General features: G+C 38.0%; 1 protein-coding gene and 2 long non-coding RNA genes across 4 annotated transcripts; 1 reads left to right on the top strand and 2 right to left on the bottom strand.

Annotated features, from left to right (window-relative positions):
• Positions 1 to 3660: 3660 nt before the first annotated feature.
• LOC111421039 (zinc finger BED domain-containing protein 5-like) lies at positions 3661 to 4149 on the bottom strand. The gene has a single exon (XM_023054152.2). The coding sequence runs from the start codon at positions 4147 to 4149 to the stop codon at positions 3661 to 3663; it is 489 nt and encodes a 162-aa protein (XP_022909920.2).
• Positions 4150 to 13736: 9587 nt separating this feature from the next.
• LOC139429111 (uncharacterized) lies at positions 13737 to 14785 on the bottom strand. Its single transcript, XR_011639815.1, has 4 exons — positions 14662 to 14785; positions 14482 to 14579; positions 14272 to 14389; positions 13737 to 14191 (listed from the first exon to the last, which is right to left on the bottom strand). It is a non-coding gene; the product is annotated as an uncharacterized lncRNA (long non-coding RNA).
• Positions 14786 to 14810: 25 nt separating this feature from the next.
• On the top strand, positions 14811 to 17540 carry LOC111423556 (uncharacterized). 2 transcript variants are annotated; one of them, XR_011639814.1, is made up of 4 exons: positions 14811 to 14969; positions 16262 to 16744; positions 16802 to 17308; positions 17369 to 17540. It is a non-coding gene; the product is annotated as an uncharacterized lncRNA (long non-coding RNA). The 2 variants fall into 2 exon arrangements; XR_011639813.1 differs by having other exon boundaries at positions 14812 to 14969; positions 16802 to 17289; positions 17369 to 17538.
• The last annotated feature ends 805 nt before the right edge of the window (positions 17541 to 18345 follow it).

The raw sequence follows: 18345 nt of genomic DNA, 5'->3' as shown, positions 1-18345 counted from the left end.
TTTGGGAGTTATCGAGGCGAAAGTAGACAAATTGTATCTTTTTGGAAGTGGAAGTAGTTGATATAGGGAATAGGGTAACTTTTCAACGATAGGAATCATAAGAACATAAAATATTTTAGAATCTTTCATAAATGCTTTAAGTGCCTTCTTCGTCGGGATTTATTGGTAATTTGTCATCTGTAAGTTGTTCTTCAATATGTACCAGTTTATGATGAAATGTATTTTTGTCGAGAATAGATGGATGAAATATTCCTGCTTTTGCGAATACTATGAAATTTGTTACGATAGATAGGATGCTATTAAGTCTGTCGATCATGAATATTAATTGATTAATGATAGCATACATTGACATAAATTTTCGAGATTCCAAAGCGAAATAAGATGCGTTTTTCATTGCGGCTCCCATCTGTTATATTCTAGATGTAAGGACCACTTGATTTGATTTAAGAATCTTTATCGAGTCGTCAAATTTTGTCGAGGCTTTGGTCGATAAAGTAATTTGTTTATCGACGATGGTTTTAATTTTCTTTTAAGACGATTGGAGTTCCTGTATCGCTTGATCGTAACGAAGGGCATCTTCTTCGTCTAGGTTTCCTGTAATGGCCTTTATTATACTTCCCGCAATGTTAATTGCTCCTCTTTTTGATATTGGATGATTCTTCGGGAATATATCCTCGACGTGTCTTGTCATTTGTTCTATTCCTGTTTTCATTATGGATATAAAATTGTACATTTCTCTTTCATACTATGATTCCGTTTGGTTGATCATTTTGAAACAATCTTGATAATGTCGTTTGGTTGTCTCCACTTCCTGCAATAATTGCGCTAGATCGTAGACGGTTGTTAGGCTCCAATAACTATGAGCATTTTGAGCTCTGCCCAGTAATACTGGTAGGAGTCCTGTGTTGTCTTCTATGTTAGTTACTGTAACGTCGCACCAGTGGCCACGGAACATGAATCCGAGGTATCTGTAATAATGGAATGTTTTAGAGTTCTTGTATGATACCCTTTTTCTCCTGATTTAGTTTTTACTATGACAGTCTCGCCGTTATTTATTTTCGTTATTCTGTAAGGATCTAAATAGGGTTTTTGAAGTTTATTTCTTCCTGCGTTTCTTATGTACACCAATTCATTTACTTTGAATGGTTTTCCTTTGATCTTTTCTTTTCGTTTATTCACGTATTTTTCTTTGTATGCTTTATTTTTTTCTTCTATGGTTTTATATAGATGTTTAAGTCGTTCTTTGTGATTTTGAATGTAATCCGCAAAATAATCTTTTGAATACAGTAAATCCATGGGATCTCTTAGCGATGTGTGACCAAAAACTACTTCTAGTGGAGTGGCTCCGATAGGTTTTGAGATGCTGCTGTTATATGCAATAACTGCTAGCTTTATAAGATCGTGTGCTGGTTGATCTTTGTTTGTTTCACGAAGACATCGCACGTGGAATGAAATCGTTCAATGTTTCCTTGAGAATTTGGATTTAATGGGGTTCCAAAATCTATTAATATTTTGTGTGCTTCTAATAATTGTTTAATAGTGGAGTTGTTGAATTCGGTACCTTTGTCACAACTGATCTCTTCTGGTGTTCCATAAAATTGAAAGTACGTGGTTAAGGCATCGGCTACATCGGTGGCATTAGCGCTCTTCAAAGGAATAGCTTGTACCATTCTTGAAAATACATCAATGATCGTTAAATATTTTCTGTTACTAATTGAAAATGTGTCCATAAATAATTTTTTAAATGGTCTGTCTGGAGTTTGTGTAATTTGTAGGGGTGGTTGCGAAGGGTGTCTGTCATAATTAGCACGATTACAAATTTCACATTGCTTAATGTAATTCGTGACTGTTTCTCTCATGTTGTTCCACCAATATCTTCTTTCTATATATGCTAATGATTCTTCTATACCTCTATGATTTGATTTTCCGACGTGGTGATTTTCTACGTGTTCTATTTGTTCGTTGTTGTACTTTCGAATTCGTGCAGTTATTATTTTTCTGTTGTCTTTATTTACTTTACTTCCTAATAGTTCCATTGAAGTTGTTATTTCTTCTCCTCTTCCTACATTAATGACGAACTGCACCTTTTGTTTGTCGATTGGTTCGTCGATAATTTCGATAGTTTTATGAGGTTCTATGGATCGATTAGAATGCGTTGTATCGTCATCTTCACCAGGAAGTAACATTTCTTGATCGTTGTTTCCTCTTAGTTCTTCTCTGGGCATGGATAGATTTTTTCCTGTTGGGGATGATAAAGGGTGAATGACGTGAAACGAAGTATCGGGTAGTTCGCTTATGTTCGGAATTGTTTCATCTTTCAAAAATTCGTTAACGAGTTGGTCTAATTCTTCACCGATAGTGGGTGCTGTGGTTTTGTCATCTTCTATTGCGTTTAGTTCCTCGAGTTGGATTCTAGATAAAGCGACAGCGTTTGAATTTAATTTTCCCTTTTTATAAATAATTTCGAAATCGTATTCTGCTAGTTTTAGTTTCCATTTCATTAATTTTGAATTTGGTTCTTTTAATTTCCAAAGCCATATGTGGCAAAAAAAGGGGTTTACCAAAATTACAAAAGACAGAACACAAATATGTTGGATAGGTACGGGCTCCAGCTCACTCAATGGAGACGGGGGGGTTACGATGTTAATAAAAGGGCGCCACGAACTTATACCGATACCCACCAACTTAATTTCCCTCGGACAGCTAGCTAAGTTCGAAACCAAGTCGAGAGCTTTAAACAAAATACACAGAAAGACAAACTCCTGTAGTTGAGATTTGAAACTATATTGAATAATAAGATAAATGATTAGAAAAGAAATATTGGGTTTCATAAAATATATTGGTTTATGACCAATAAAGAGGATTATTAAATTAAATTAGAATATGATAAACAATTTATAAAAAAAAGGAAAAACCTGACTGCTCTAAGGATTCTCCAAAAATAGAATCAAAACTGTTTAAAAGTTAATAGTTTCTGTTATTTTTGTTAATTATAATTTAATCGGCCGTTCCGTATTTTTTAAGTTTTGTTATTCAGTTGTTTTTTCTATAAGAGTTGACGTTCACGTGCAAGAGACCACGCGTCAATTTTCTGTGCTTAAAGTATTTCCGTGTTGTTTCAAATAGATGTTCGTTAAAAGTGTTTCGACTTTTATTTTCTGTTTGAACAACCACTACAAGATTCTACAAGAACTGTAAGACGTTTATATTTCATTTTCTTTATTTGACAGTTTTTCACCCGAACTTTAATTGACATTTATAAGTGTTTCAAATTTTCCTGTTTGCGTTTCTAATATTTTCTTAACATTTTTTTTGTGTATTTTCTTAACAAAAACTATAACCTGAAAAAGAAAGAAAATACACAATAATTGAGTCAGCTGAGTCAATAATGTATGGACACTCCTTTGGTGTCAAAAAAAGATAAATTGAAATCAAAAAAATCGAACAGGTGAACAAAACAAGTTAACAATAAAATTATGAAAAATTACAAATCTTTACAAAACTTTTTTTTTTAATTACTAAATCAATCAAAGAACGATTAAACAAAAGTTTGTGGCAAGGTTTTGACTGCAAGAGCTTGGCGATGGAGAAAGCAGTGCATCCAACAAGCGTTTGGCATTTGTTCTTTCAGTCTAGCAATAAATCCACTCTTCGCACCAGTCATGGCTTTTGCTTCGTCATAGCAATGCATTTTTGTGCCCAATCGATATTCATATCTTGCGTAGCTTCAACGAACATGTCATGCAACAACTGACCTGTAGCATTTTTGGGAAGTGCCTTGCAAAATAGTATTTCTTCCATCAATATTTCATTGGATTCAAAACGAACAAAAGCTACAAACTGCGCACAACCCGCAATATCCGTTGATTCTTCAAATTGTAAGGACACAAAAGAACTTTTCTTTATTTTTTCTATGACTTGATCACGAACGTCAGTCGCCATATTGCTTATCCTGCGTTGAATGGTATTGTCAGAGATAGGTATACTTTTGAGCTTTTCGACCTCTTGTTTGCCAAACATAATCTCTGCTATATCTAAAGCCGCTGGTAAAATCAAATTTTCGGCAATACTGTGAGGTTTTCCTGCTTTAGCCACACGAAAAGCTACTCGATAAATAGCGAGCAACGCTTTCTCATTTAGGTTGGACATTTGTCCTATAGCAGTTTTTTGATGTTCAACCTTTTAGTTTTCGCTCAAAAAATTCCACGGGTTTATTTTTTCATTAGGATGTTTTGTGTTTAGATGGCGTACCAACTTCGATGGTTTCATGCTTTCTCTTGACAAAATTTCAAAGCAAATTACACACTGCGGAGAATAAACCGCATAAATCACAGTAAACCCAAATTTCAAATAATTGTCGTCATAAATAACGACAATTATTAAATTTAATTGTCGTAAATTTTTGTATGGATTAAATATTTTTAACATACATGAAAAAAAGGGTCGGGGGGTCGCGAAATATTTTTTGTTGCTAGGGGGGTCGTGTCATGAAAATGGTTGAAAAACACTGATCTAGTCCAAAGATAAATGTCTTTACTCATGTGAGGCCAAAAGAAAGGCATCTCTAATAAATGACGAGTTGCACGTATACCAAGATGTGAAACATTGTGAAATTTTAGGAAAATTTGTTTGCGAAATTTTTCGGGAATATAAATTTTAGGAATGGATGTTGAGACATCACCCCAAAGAGTTATATCAGGAAAAACTGATTTTTCGTCAACGAGTTAAAACACAGAAAAATTGAGGGATTCTATATTAATGCGTGACATTGTGTCTGCAATAATGTTAGAATCGCCTTTAATATAAATGATGTCTGAAGTGAATTGAGATATATAATGAACATAATGTGTTTGTCTTGGCGTTTTATCTAATTTGGAATGAATGGAATTAACTAACGGTTTGTGATCAGTGTAAATTGTAAATTGGTTGCCGTATAAAAAATGTTTGAAATATTTAATAGATGAATAAAAAGCTAAAAGTTCCCTATCAAAAGTTGAGTAATTTATTTGACTAGGTGATAACTTTTTTGAAAAGAAAGCAACGGGTTGGGTCGTATTATTAATAGCCTGAGACTTGAGTTAATGTCAAGTTGGCTGAAGGATTTGGATGCGCGATATATACGGACTGGGGTAATAGATCTTTAGCACGTGAAAAAGAGTTGGTGTGCTCGTCTGTCCACACAGTAATTTGCTTCTGATTATTTTTGCAAAGTGTGGTCGAAAGAGAATGCAAGGGTCCAAGAATTTCAGAAGAATTGGGTACAAATCTGTGATAGAAATTGATCATTCCAAGAAATCTTTGGAGTTCTTTCAGATTTTGAGGTTGAGGAAAATTATTTATTGCTTCAATTTTTGATTGAGTTGGACGAGACCCTTTGGAAGATATATGATGGCTTAAAAAATCTATTGAACTTACTCCAAAAACACATTTAGACGGTTTAATGTTGATTCCAAAACTGTCTAATCTTTCAAAAAGTTGTCGAAGGTGAATTAAATGTTCATTTTTGTCTTTACTAGCAATAAGGATATCATCCAGGTAGACAAAAATGAAACTTAAACCGGAAGTTACTTCATTTATAAATCGTTGAAACGTTTGGGCTGCGTTTTTTAACCCAAATGGCATTCTAGAGAACTCATAGAGACCGAAAGGGGTAGTGATAGCGGTTTTGTAGATATCTTCTTCTCCTACTGGTATCTGGTGATACGCTCGTACAAGATAGATTTTTGAAAAAATTGTGCAGCCATGAAGGTTCAAATTAAAATCTTGCAAATGAGGTAATGGGTATCTGTCTGGTACCGTTACTAAATGTAACTGACGATAGTCGCCACAAGGACGCCAGTCTTGACAATCTTTTTTAGGTACCATGTGTAAGGGTGAAGCAACAGAAGAAGAAGATGATCTACAAATACCGAGTTCTACCATATCATTGAATTCTCTTTTGGCGATTGCAAATTTAGTTTTGTCAAGTCGTCTCGGCCTACAAAATGGAAGATGTGAATCGGTTATAATATAATGTTTAACATTATGTTTAACAGGTAAATTAAAATCTGGAATAGTGGTTAAATTTGGAAAGGATTTTAAAAGATTTGTAAATTCAGTTTCGATAGAAAATAATTTAGAGGAAGAAATTTCTGAGTTGGCTAACGTGCCATAAGTAGATAAAGTGGTCTTTGAGTCTATCAATTGTCGATTTTTTATATCAACTAAAATGGCGAATTTATTGAGGAAATCAGCTCCAATAATTGGTTTTGTAACATTCGCAATAGTGAAAACGAAAGGAAAATTTCTTCGTAAATTTAAAGAGACGGTTAGTAATTTTTTACCATAAGTATCGATTACAGAACCGTTAGCCACAGTAAGTATGGACTGTGAGTCTTTTTGATTTAAGGGATAAAATTTATTTGGAATGACAGAAATGTCAGCTCCGGTGTCAATCAAAAATCGCAGGTTATTTTTATTATCATATACAAAAAGTCTGGAAGATATTTGGTTAATTGATTTTGAAGAAGGTGAGGATTTTTCTATCGAAACTTTAATTAGTTTTTTGAATTTGAATAGGATGTAGTTGGTTTATTTTTTATTAAATTATGGAATTTACACCAAGTACCTTCAGAACTATAAGCTTTGGTACCATATCTGCTATGAAATTTGCAAATGTTTGAACGTTCTCGAGAAGGAGTACGATTGCGCGAACGAAATGAAGAATTGTCATTGTAACGACAATGTGAACAACACTAACGTTGTAAAGAATTTATATCTTCAACACTCTGTTGTAAGTTATTTATTTTATTTTGAATAGATGTAATAGATGTGTGTTGTTGTGTTACAGTTTGCAACAAAGTTTGACAAGTTGAAGTTAAATCACTGATGGCTTTTAATAAAGGAAAATCATGCGTCGAATGTGAATTTTGGGCAGGCGTAATTTCTGAAACTTTTAATGAAGGATAAGGACCGTAATTTAAAGAATTCCAAATTTTATCTGCCATCGTTAACAAATCAAGTGGATCACTTTTTCCAGAGGCCAGTAAGGCAACTGAAATTGTGTGTGGAGCCTCCTCTTCCAAAGCTTTAATAGTAAGTCTTGACTTACAACTTGAGAACCACCTGCAGTAACCATCATACCTCGAAAGAATTCAGATGGTTTTTGATTTCCCATCTCTGAACCCGACAGGAGATCATCCAGACGTTTCTCCTCACTTTGTGACAGTCTATCAATTAAAGTTTTTTTAAGAAAAGGATATAAGTTTGTGTCTGGTGGGTTATTAATCACATCAATAACTGATGAAATGATTTCTAACGGTAAATTAGAAATCACCAGATTGTATTTAGCTTTGTCATTCTGCACATTACATATTGAAAATTTTGCTTCCACCTGAGTAAACCAGATTTCAGGTTTTGATACCCAAAAAGGTGGAAGTCGCACTGCAGAAAAATTATCGGAAAAATTTTGTGTATCACCAACGTTGTTATCGGGCATTTTGAATGAAACCTTGTTTAATATCGAAGAATCAATGATTGAAAATTTGAAGAATATAATGTCTGACTTATCAGCAATAGAAACAATTGTCACTCACCCAAAAATCAGTTATTATGATGATTAGTTGTAATAGTAGGTTTCTTCGTCCCTTATTTTTTCTTAGGAAGATTTTTCTTTTATAAAACGCAGATTTCTTCCTGTCGTACATTTCTTTATTCCGTATTTCTGGTGAATTTCTTCTTGTCGTTTTTATTCCATGTGTATATTTCGTCTTCTTCTAATTCTTCTTCGATTGGTGTTTATTATAGATTTATTATACGGTTATTATTATATATTTTCTATTATATCTTTTTTAAAAATAGTCTGGGTCACCAATTATAGAGCATATTTATTTGTAACTCTATATTAATTAATCGTATAATAAAATATTAAAAATTAAAATGGAGTATTTGATAGACTGTTTTATGTGTGTCTATCCGTTTATTTATTATTTTATAACTATAACAAAATCACCATGGGAAAATACATTATGTTGATATAACAACCCATGGTGATATAACATGATGTTTCTATATAAAAATAATAAGAGTGCGTGATGCGCTACAACGGATATCCGTACGGGTTTTGATTCAAGGGCATTTAAAACTACTCTGTTGTCTCTAAAATGGATTGGAATTTGGGTATTTTCAGTAATTAATTTTCTTCTTCGAATATCTAAAACTGCGTTTAATTTTTGTAATAAATCTAATCCTATAAGACCATCGAAGTTCTTACTAAAATCGAATTTATAGAAAACGTGTTTGATTGGTGCTTTAAATATGTCCGGAATTTCTACATAGATAACGTCATCGTGACATGATATTCCATGCGCTGTCTTTACTTTAAAAGTCATTTTTCTCGCATAATCTTTGAAATTTTTATATATTAACGAATTTATTAAAGTTTTAGTGGAACCTGTGTCGATCAAAAATTTAAGTCTTTGAAAATTTACTTCATCTTCGTTATCATTTGTCTGTTCGTTATTTTCATTATTTTCGTTAGTCAAATCGGCTTCTTCGTGGTAGTCAGGTTGATTGTAATAATAACCTTCGTAACTTATATGAATTAAAAAGCTTATGTTTGGCTTGAACGATGTATTTTTTCTTTATTTAATAAATTCGGTGCGACACGTGTTTTGCCGTTGAGTCATCTACGGGCACGACTGGCGTACAAAACAAAAATAGAGAGATCAGTATAACAATTTAAGTTAATTATCATAAAATTATAAAAAGTTTCTATATTTACCGTCATTGGACAATAGATGTATATAACGAGAGAGTCGACATATGAGAATTCCTTTCCGAATTTAGATGTGAATATTCGTTGTATGCTTAAATTTAGGTTTTTTTGACATAGATTGTTTTGAATTATTGACGTTAAAACTGCAAAATATTAAATTAAACATCTCAAATGAAAGCATTGTTATCTACGCATACCTCCGATACGTCCACGCCTTGTATAACCTCAAAGTTATATTATGTATAGGTTAAGCCAAAAAATATTTATAAAAACATGAAAATTACAACAAAATTAAGTTGATACGATGTGGATTAAAAATTAAATAAGGGTGATCAACTTAATTTTACAAAATATAAAATTATTGAAACGAAAAACAAAAACTTTAATTTGAGTCACACTCTCTTCCCGACATCTTTGAGCGGACTGAGGATGCGTAGTTGAAAACGGTTGTAGGTTAAGGAAAAATTGAACGTTGGGAAAAAAGCGGGAGAATTCGAAAAATGGTTCCCTAATTGAACTTGAATATTTGAGATAAACTTAGCTATTGTAACATTTTTAGAAAAAATCTCTGGTTATTGAATTCGGAGATGTCATTGAGTAGGTTTCCTATATTATCTTTTTTATATTTGTTTATGAAAAATTCCTCATAGAGATCTAGCTTTTTGGATTTATTAATATTTTTAAGGAGTGAAATATTGTTACTGCTGATTGAATGGTTGTGTGCATGTAAGTGTTTATATACGTTAGAAGTTTGTTTCGTTTTATGTTCTTTGTGTGAGCGCCACCTTTTGGGCGCCGGTAGAAATTGAACCGCCGAACTTTAAAACGATAAAATTGGATCGATCTTTTTGATCGATCTCTTATCGTCGCCACCCTCAATGCGATAACACGCGAGTTGTTAGATTCTTAGTAATTTGTGAAAGTAAAAACCTTTGTGTGATTTGGAGAAGGGAAAGAGAATTGGGTAAATATAACAAGAATTTCTTTAATTCAGTTTATTTTTTATTATTTCTATTAATTTTGCTTTGAATCAGCACGCCCCTTTTTTTTTTAATTTTGTCCCGGCATTTATTGCTGCGGGAACATTGGTCCTTCGAGCCGGATCGCATTCCGGATTTATTTTCGTTATCATTTTCATTTATTTTTCTTATTATTTTCATTAATTTTCGTCATTACGCTTTTCATTTCACGTTTCCTTCTTTCATCCAGGCGTTTTTTTTTTGGTCCTTCATGTTCGACGTTTCGAACATCTGGCACCTAAATTTGGTCCCTTACCTCATTGGTCGCAATCGTTTCGTTTTAAATCGTCCTTACGAAAATCATCCTAAGTATTTTATATACGTATACCTCGTTCCTTCCACAAGTCTCTCTCTCTCTAGGCTTTCTTTCACTCTCTCGCTCTCATCAATCGAGTTGCGAATCATTAAATAAATTTTGTTTCTATTCTATTTTTAAACAAAATTACTTTATTATCTCATTATGAGCGAAAAACTTACAAAAATCACTTTACGCCGTACTGGTTTCTATAACCACCTACTTGAATGCCTAGCCCTGGGTCAAGATACTGTTACGGGGGATGGATTGCGCCGAAGAAGAAACAACAGTTGTTGAATAAAACGAAATAATTTATTTACAAAATATGTACAAAAAAAAAACCTCAAAGGTTTTTTTAAGACGAAAGGGGTCGTCTTCGAATTGGCGGTTGAAGTGCTGGCTTGTTGTCGCTGTTATCGTTGTCGCTGTTGTTGTCGCTTCGGAGTTCGGTTGGAATTGCCCGCTGATGGAAACCCGGCCGCCTTAAATAGGCGCCCTTGGGTAAAACCCTATCAACCGGGCGTTGTGGTTGGTTGGCGACCGTCCGATCCGTAGGTAGGGTTGACGACCAATGGCCAAGCAGATCGAACGGCGCTCAATTCGTACTTGGTGACACCCCCTCCCTCAAGGCGCTGGTTCGGGCTGCGCAGGTGGGTGTCGATGTGGTAGAGGAGCCAGACGTAGGTCGTTGATGTGGACTTTGCTGGGCTCTGCAGTCTGGTGTCTGCGGATCCAGTACGTTGTAGGTCCGGCCTCCTCTATAACCATGTGGGGTCCTATCCAACGAGGACCAAACGGCGTCGCTACATGAGCCCCGCTCCATTACGAGCTGCCTTGGCAGGAACCGCCTGGGTGGTGGTACAGCCCCAGCGTATCGCTGGCGGTATCGGTGCTCGTTCCTGTGCGCTCGTCTTCTTCTCTCGGCCCGTCCTGCCGCTGGCTGTTGACCATCTTGGGGGCCCTCAAGAAACCATTCCCCAGGTCGCGATAACTCGTATCCCAACAGCAGGGCGGCGGGGGTTTCTCTTGTCGCCGCGTTGCGCCGTGACCGAACGTTGAATGAATTGAAACGATTGATGTGTCGATCCCAGGTTGTTGGATTTATGCCCTGGAGTTGGATCCGTATACATTTCTTTATTTCTTGAATCCTCCTCTCCGCAGGATTGGCCTGAGGGTGGTATATCGGCGTCGTCCAGTGGTGGCACCCCCAACGTCTCAGCGCGGAGTCCTAGTTGGCGCTGGTAAACTGAGGCCCGTTGTCGGATAAAATGGCCCTTGGATAACCATACCGGGGAAACACCTCACTCTCCAGGATATTTATGATTTTCGGAGCGCTGCTGGTAGCGGCCGGAAACGCCTCCACCCATCGACTGAACAGGTCAGTGACAACGAACACAAACCTGTTGTTATCTCGTGTTTTCACGTATGGGCCCATGAGGTCTACTTCACGGGCGATAAATTCCTTTTTGGTATAGGAGCAGCGGTATGGCGGTAGTCGAAACGGCCTTGCTCCTTCGGTGAGCTCCAGTTTGTGCTGAGTTGCCCCTGTGGTACTCTTATGGGAGTCGGTAAACACGTCGGGGAAGGCACGAAGCGTCGTTAGAAAGGCCTCTTTGTGTTTGTCCGGAAATTGGTGACGGATAGTACTGACGTCCAGAGCGGGCAGTGGCGCAGTGGGGCTGCCCCGTCGGAAGTACATCGTGGTCCTCTTCTCTTTCCCGAAGTGAAAACAGCCTCGTTGGAAATCGAGGATCACCCCTTGGTCGCGGAACCAGGGATCCCCAAAAACAAACGGGGTGCTGAGTCGGGGAACCACCAAAAACTGCTGGGTGCACTGGAGTCCACCGATGGTGAACTGGATTTCGGCCTTCCCGAGGATGGGCAGCTGGGCATTCGGGTCCGCTTGGGTGGCGTAGGTGTCTCCCAGCGGTTTATAAGACGCGACGGCTCTTGAGCTGACGAAGTTGCTTGTCGAGCCGGCATCCAGGAGAGCTAGGCTGCGCCTTCCTGCTACCTCGATTATTACAGTCGAGCGGCTGGAGCAACCAGGTTCCTCCAATGTGGAGATTACTGCGGCCGTCCGGGTTGTCCTGGGCGAACGGCCGCCGTTTCGTTTCCCGAACCGGTGCTGCGTTGTAGGGGACAGTCACGGTTCCAATGGTACCCGGGGCAGTACCAGCATCGGGGCACCTTCTTCTTGGGGTCCTCGTTATCCCCTTCAGGAGTCTTCTTACCCTTTGGAGATGGTGTTGTGGGTTGTTTGAGGAGGCCCGACTTCTTCAGAAGCGCCTCCGTGCGAATTGCTTTGTGTCGCAACTCGTGTATGTTGGCCGGCGTGGGGGACAGGTGCAGCTGTAGCTGAGGTAGCAGCAGGGCAACCATCATTCCAATGTCGTCGTCCGGTTTTCGGTGCAGACGACGGGCTTGCAGGTGTTTGCGTTTCAAAAACGCCTGCACCGATTCATCAGTCTGCCGATGGCGGCTGAAATATTGGCCGTTGACTTGTGCCAATATTTGCGGACTGTTGAACCTTTCCAACAGCGCTTGGTGAAATTCCGCGAAGGACATCTCCAAATCATCGAATGCACTCCACCACACAGCGGCATCTTCTCGAAGAAAACTGGTCGCTTTCTTTGTTTGTTCCGCTGATGGAATGCCGGTGTCAGTGAAATATGTCTTTATTGCCTTGATGAATTCTGCAGGATCCTCCAAGGAATCGCCGGTGAAGCACGGGGGCTCGGCTTTTGGGATGCAGACATGTTCGGCCAATAACTTTGACAGGGCGCAAACCTGTGTCTGAACGGTCGCACTGTCTTGTTTCGGTTCTTCGGCGGTCTTCCCCATCTTCTGCGTTTGGGATTCTTTTCCTTTCTTCTCTTCTTTAATCGGTTGGGTGGGCCCCTCTTCTTCTGAAGAGCTTGCCAAATCTTCCTTCGTCGGATATGGCCGTGTCGACAATGAACGGCTTCTCGTTGTTGGTCCTTTTGGCATTATCGGGTCATACGTTGGGCGCCAATTGTTACGGGGGATGGATTGCGCCGAAGAAGAAACAACAGTTGTTGAATAAAACGAAATAATTTATTTACAAAATATGTACAAAAAAAAACCCTCAAAGGTTTTTTTAAGACGAAAGGGGTCGTCTTCGAATTGGCGGTTGAAATGCTGTTATCGTTGTCGCTGCTGTTGTCGCTGTTGTTGTCGCTTCGGAGTTCGGTTGGAATTGCCCGCTGATGGAAACCCGGCTGCCTTAAATAGGCGCCCGTGGGTAAAACCCTATCAACCGGGCGTTGTGGTTGGTTGGCGACCGTCCGATCCGTAGGTAGGGTTGACGACCAATGGCCAAGCAGATCGAACGGCGCTCAATTCGTACTTGGTGACAATACCTCTTCCGATCCTATAAAAAATAGCATTTTTCTTGAACGAGCACAAGACATTGATGGCATTTATAATGATTTCCAAACGGCTCATAATACAATTATTGGACTGATTGAAGAAGCTGACTTTGACGATCATGATAAAGTTAGAAAAACAGCAGCTACTGCATACTATACAATCAAAGCTCTCTTTCATCAACGTTCACCACCACCTGCCACAATTAGTAACGTTTCTGCACCATCGTCACCAAAACTGAATAAAATTTCGATACCTACTTTTGATGGTAACTATAAGGAGTGGCATACATTTTATGATTTATTTCATTCTCTGGTCCATGAAAACAATTCTCTGTCGTCTATCGTTAAATACCAGTATCTGCTTACATCCTTAAAAGGAGAAGCCTTTAATCTTTTAAAAGGATTGCCTGTTACAGAGGCTAATTATGAAACGGCCTATAAAACCTTAAAATGAAGATATCATAATAAACGGCATTTAGCCACTTTGTATTTTCTTGAAATCCTTCATGTGAAACCATTGAAGGACGAGTCTGCAAAAGGTTTTCGATCACTAATTGATACCTTTCATGAAAACGTTGAAGGTTTTCATACCTTGGGATTCCCCGTTGACAATTGGGATTTCTTACTTTTCAATTTAATGTTGCAAAAATTAACAGACGCCATCCGAACAGCCTTTGAAGCGGAACATACTCATGTAGATATTCCAACCTATGTACAGCTGATGTCCTTCCTTGAAAAAAGAGCAAAGGCAATAGAGTCAGTTTTATTAACGTCGGGAGATAAAACTTCCCTTGGGTGTTCAAAACCCACCACTCGATCAGTGAATTTAAAAATTGAAAATCATTCGAAGATTTCATCGCTGAAATGTGTCTTATGCTCATAGTCTCATCCTATCTATCGCTGTCAGGTTTTTAATGGCAAGTCAGCTCTGGAAAGATTATCACTTGCAAGAGAACACAATTTGTGTCGTAATTGTCTCAGTCAAAAACATGCAACCCACAATTGCACCTCTACTCGTACCTGCCGTCTATGCAACCAACATCACCACTCATCCTTACATCTGAAGGGTCAAGGTTCTTCATCTGTTCACGTCGGGACATCCTTCCATGAAATGTCTTCTAATATAAAAGAAACAACTCACAAGGTTATTCTACCCATTATTCAAGTCAACACTCCGGATCAATTTGGAAAACTACACACCGTAAATGCTTTAATTGACTCCGAAAGTATGTCAAATTTTATTTCTGAAAGACTCTCAAAGAAATTACATCTTCCTCGAGAATATACATCATGTGTAGAGATTCAAGGACTAAACTCGATGACATCTCTAGGGTCGAAAGGGTTAACGGTCGCCACACGAATGACGCCGTCAACTCCAGGATGAAGCGCCTCGATTCTACCCATTTCCCACTGCAACGGAGGACGCAATTCATTTTTAATGGTGACGAGATCCCCAACAGACGGACTCGAATCAGGAGTGTTCCATTTTCTTCTTTGTTGAAGCGAATGTAAGCATTCAACGTGCTATCGTTTCCAAAAATCCTGGACCATTCTTTGTAATAGCTTCCAACGGTCCAAGCGATTGAGGGGTAATTGAGTACAATCTAAATTTAAAACAAAAGTATTTTGAGGTTCGAGGAATAAAAAATGGGCGGGAGTCAATGGTTGAAGATCATTTGGATCTTTGGTGATCGCCGAAACCGGTCTCGAATTTAAAATAACTTCGATCTGTGTAAGAACTGTATAGACCTCTTCGAAGGTAAGTGTCTGATCTCCGATGACTCTGATTAAATGTGACTTAACCGATTTTACGCCCGCCTCAGCCAATCCATTAAAATGCGGAGCCCCTGGCGGATGGAATTGCCAGTGAGTTCTAGCCTTTGACCTGAAATCTTTGCCATTTCTTGAAGTCTATTATAGGTGCCCACGAAATTAGTTCCTTGGTCTGATAGAATGAGTGTACATCGACCTCTTCTGGATGTAAATCTTCTCAAAGCCGCCATAAAGGCCTCTGTGGAGAGATCTGAAACCAATTCTAAGTGTATGGCTTTTGTAGACGTACACACAAATACAGAAATATAAGATTTGATACAGCTCGCTCCTCTACATCGACTGATTGTGGTATAAAGGGGTCCTGCGAAGTCCACAGCTACCTTGGAAAAAGCCTTAGCTTCAGCTACTCGAAATGCTGGCAGGTCCGCCATCAATGGTGCATATGAACGAGGCTTGCATTTTACGCAACGGATACATCTGGATACAACACGATGTACTAAACTTCTCGATCCAAGAATCCAATATTGTTGCATCACCAGCGATTGTAAGGTTCTTTGACCCACATGAAGATGTTTTTTATGAAGTTCTTCCACCAACAGTTCACTGACCCGATTAGTTTTTGGTAACAACACTGGGTGTTTATGATCAAATGGTATCACTGCATATTTTAAACGCCCGCCCACCCTAATTAAACCCTCTCTATCAATGAACGGAGCCAATTTTCGAAGAGGTTTAGGGGGTAATTGGTTATTTTTTATGGAAATGAACAGTGACGAAAAGTGTTGATTCTGAACTTGGCGGAGCATAGTGGTTAAAGCCTGCTGAACTTCAAACAAAGATAAGTTTATACCAGAACATCCCTTTTGCCTTTGACATAGATTTAGGAATCTTTGAATGTATGCTAGGATACGTAGAATTTTTGATAGTGAGGAAAATTTATTCAAAAGAATATCAATGATATTAGTTTTAATTTCAGTAGTTTGAACGAATTTCTGTTATTGTTCACGTAGAATATCTTTTGTTTCAGGAATTTTATTGATAGATGGCCAATATTCTGGGGATTTATTAAGCCATGAGGGACCTTTCCACCACAATTCTGTAGCAATTAGTTGATCTGGGAACATGCCTCTAGATCCGCAGTCAGCGGGATTAGAGGACGAGGGAATGTATCTCCAAGAAGTTGACGGCAGAATGTTATTTATATGAGACACACGATTGGCGACGAAGACCTTCCAACGACTTGGGGTGGAAGCAATCCACGCCAAGGTGACTTGCGAATCCGACCAGGCGGTAATTGATTTAAAATCTATAAGTGGAGACAATGTTTCCTTAATATTTTGCAACATGTCTGCAAGAAGAATTGCGCCACACAATTCCCATATGAAAGATGTGGTTATGGAGGTGTCAGTTTTAGAGCGTAAATAGGCAACTGTGCAATACCCCTGTTGAGAAGCGTCGCAGAATAAATGAAGTTGCACCGATTGAGTTTTAATTGGAATCATTAATCGAGGTAAACTCCATTCGGATAACACCGGAAGATTGTTTTTAAATGTTTTCCAATTTTCAGTTACATGGAGCGGAAGAGTTTCATCCCAAGATATTTTTAGTTGCCATATCTGCTGCATGTAAATTTTTGCTTTGAGGGTACATGGAATAAGAAACCCTAGGGGATCGTATATTCGAGCGATCTCTGATAATATAGATCTTTTGGTACAAGGAGCCTGACGAGAGGAGAAAGAGTACTGGAATTGATCGGAGGTAGGATTCCATTGTAATCCAAGCAGTTTTACGCAATGAGTGTCATCATAATCCAAGGATATTGGCATTGAAAGGTCAGTATTGGACACAGAACGTAATATTTCTTTACAATTGCTCGCCCATTTTCTTAGCTCAAAGCTTCCTCTTCTCAATAGATCAATCAATTCTTGCTGTACTTTCAAAGCTTCATTTATCGATTGGGCTCCTGCAACGATGTCATCCACAGACACATGGTTGCGTAAAACCGTAGCTGCTCTAGGATAGTAATTCTCATATTTGTTGGCCAATTCCAATAAGGTCCGTAAAGCCAGAAAAGGTGCCGACGCTACGCCATACGTTACTGTGTTTAAACAATATTCCTCTATCGGTTCTGCAGGAGAGAACCGCCATAAGATCTTCTGAAACGGCCGATCAGAAGGGGATATCAAAATTTGCCGATACATCTGCTTAATATCGCAGATGAATGCATAGTTGAAACATCTAAATGACATTAAGATTTTTACGATATCCTGCTGAAGCTTGGGCCCAATTAATAAAGTATCATTTAATGATATGCCATTAGACATTATGGCAGAGGCGTCAAAAACCACTCTAAGCTTTGTAGAAAGACTCTCTGGTCGAACAATACAATGATGTGGTATATAATAGGATTTTTCAGAAGTCAAGATGTTAAATTCCTTCCCGTTTGTCCCACGTATTTACAATTGCATTCCTCACATTGTATCAGATATACACCGCTCTTTTGCATCTCATCGAATTTATGTTTATTGTTGGTAATTATCTGGCTGATTTTTGTGCCTGATAAGAAAACGATGAATCTGGAGAAAACCCTTTCATTACTTAAAGAAGCGGAGTTATCCGTGGTACTCCATAAATTACGGCACATAATGATAATACGAGAGAGAACTAGAGACTATATACATTTCTTACACACAGCCATCCAACGAGAACTAACACCGAAATCCTTCAAAGTTAAAGTACCTAAAAATCGAAATGAACACAAATTCGAACTGGAGAAGAGACTGATGAAAAAGAACTTAGAAATTTATATAACAAACAAACCGATATAGACACTATCCTCAAATATATACATAGAATCTTAACCAAGAAGATAACATATATAGAGATGGAAGATGTACTAGAAAAAATAAGAAGAGATGTACTAACACATTAAAAAACAAGGGTGAGACGATGACAAAACATGACAATGAAAGCATGTTACAACATCACAACAACAATAAAGATATTAAATTTAAAGAGAACAAACAAATAGGTTTAGATAATTGTAAGTTTACTGTAAGAAAGATTTCTCATAGAGACAATATTAATCACTTCAAAATTAACTTGAATGAT

The sequence above is a fragment of the Onthophagus taurus genome, chromosome 2 (assembly GCF_036711975.1).
Source record: "Onthophagus taurus isolate NC chromosome 2, IU_Otau_3.0, whole genome shotgun sequence".
In the NCBI taxonomy this organism is placed as follows: domain Eukaryota; kingdom Metazoa; phylum Arthropoda; class Insecta; order Coleoptera; family Scarabaeidae; genus Onthophagus; species Onthophagus taurus.
Note: the sequence above shows the minus strand (reverse complement) of the source record. Positions and strands in the feature narration are given on the sequence as shown.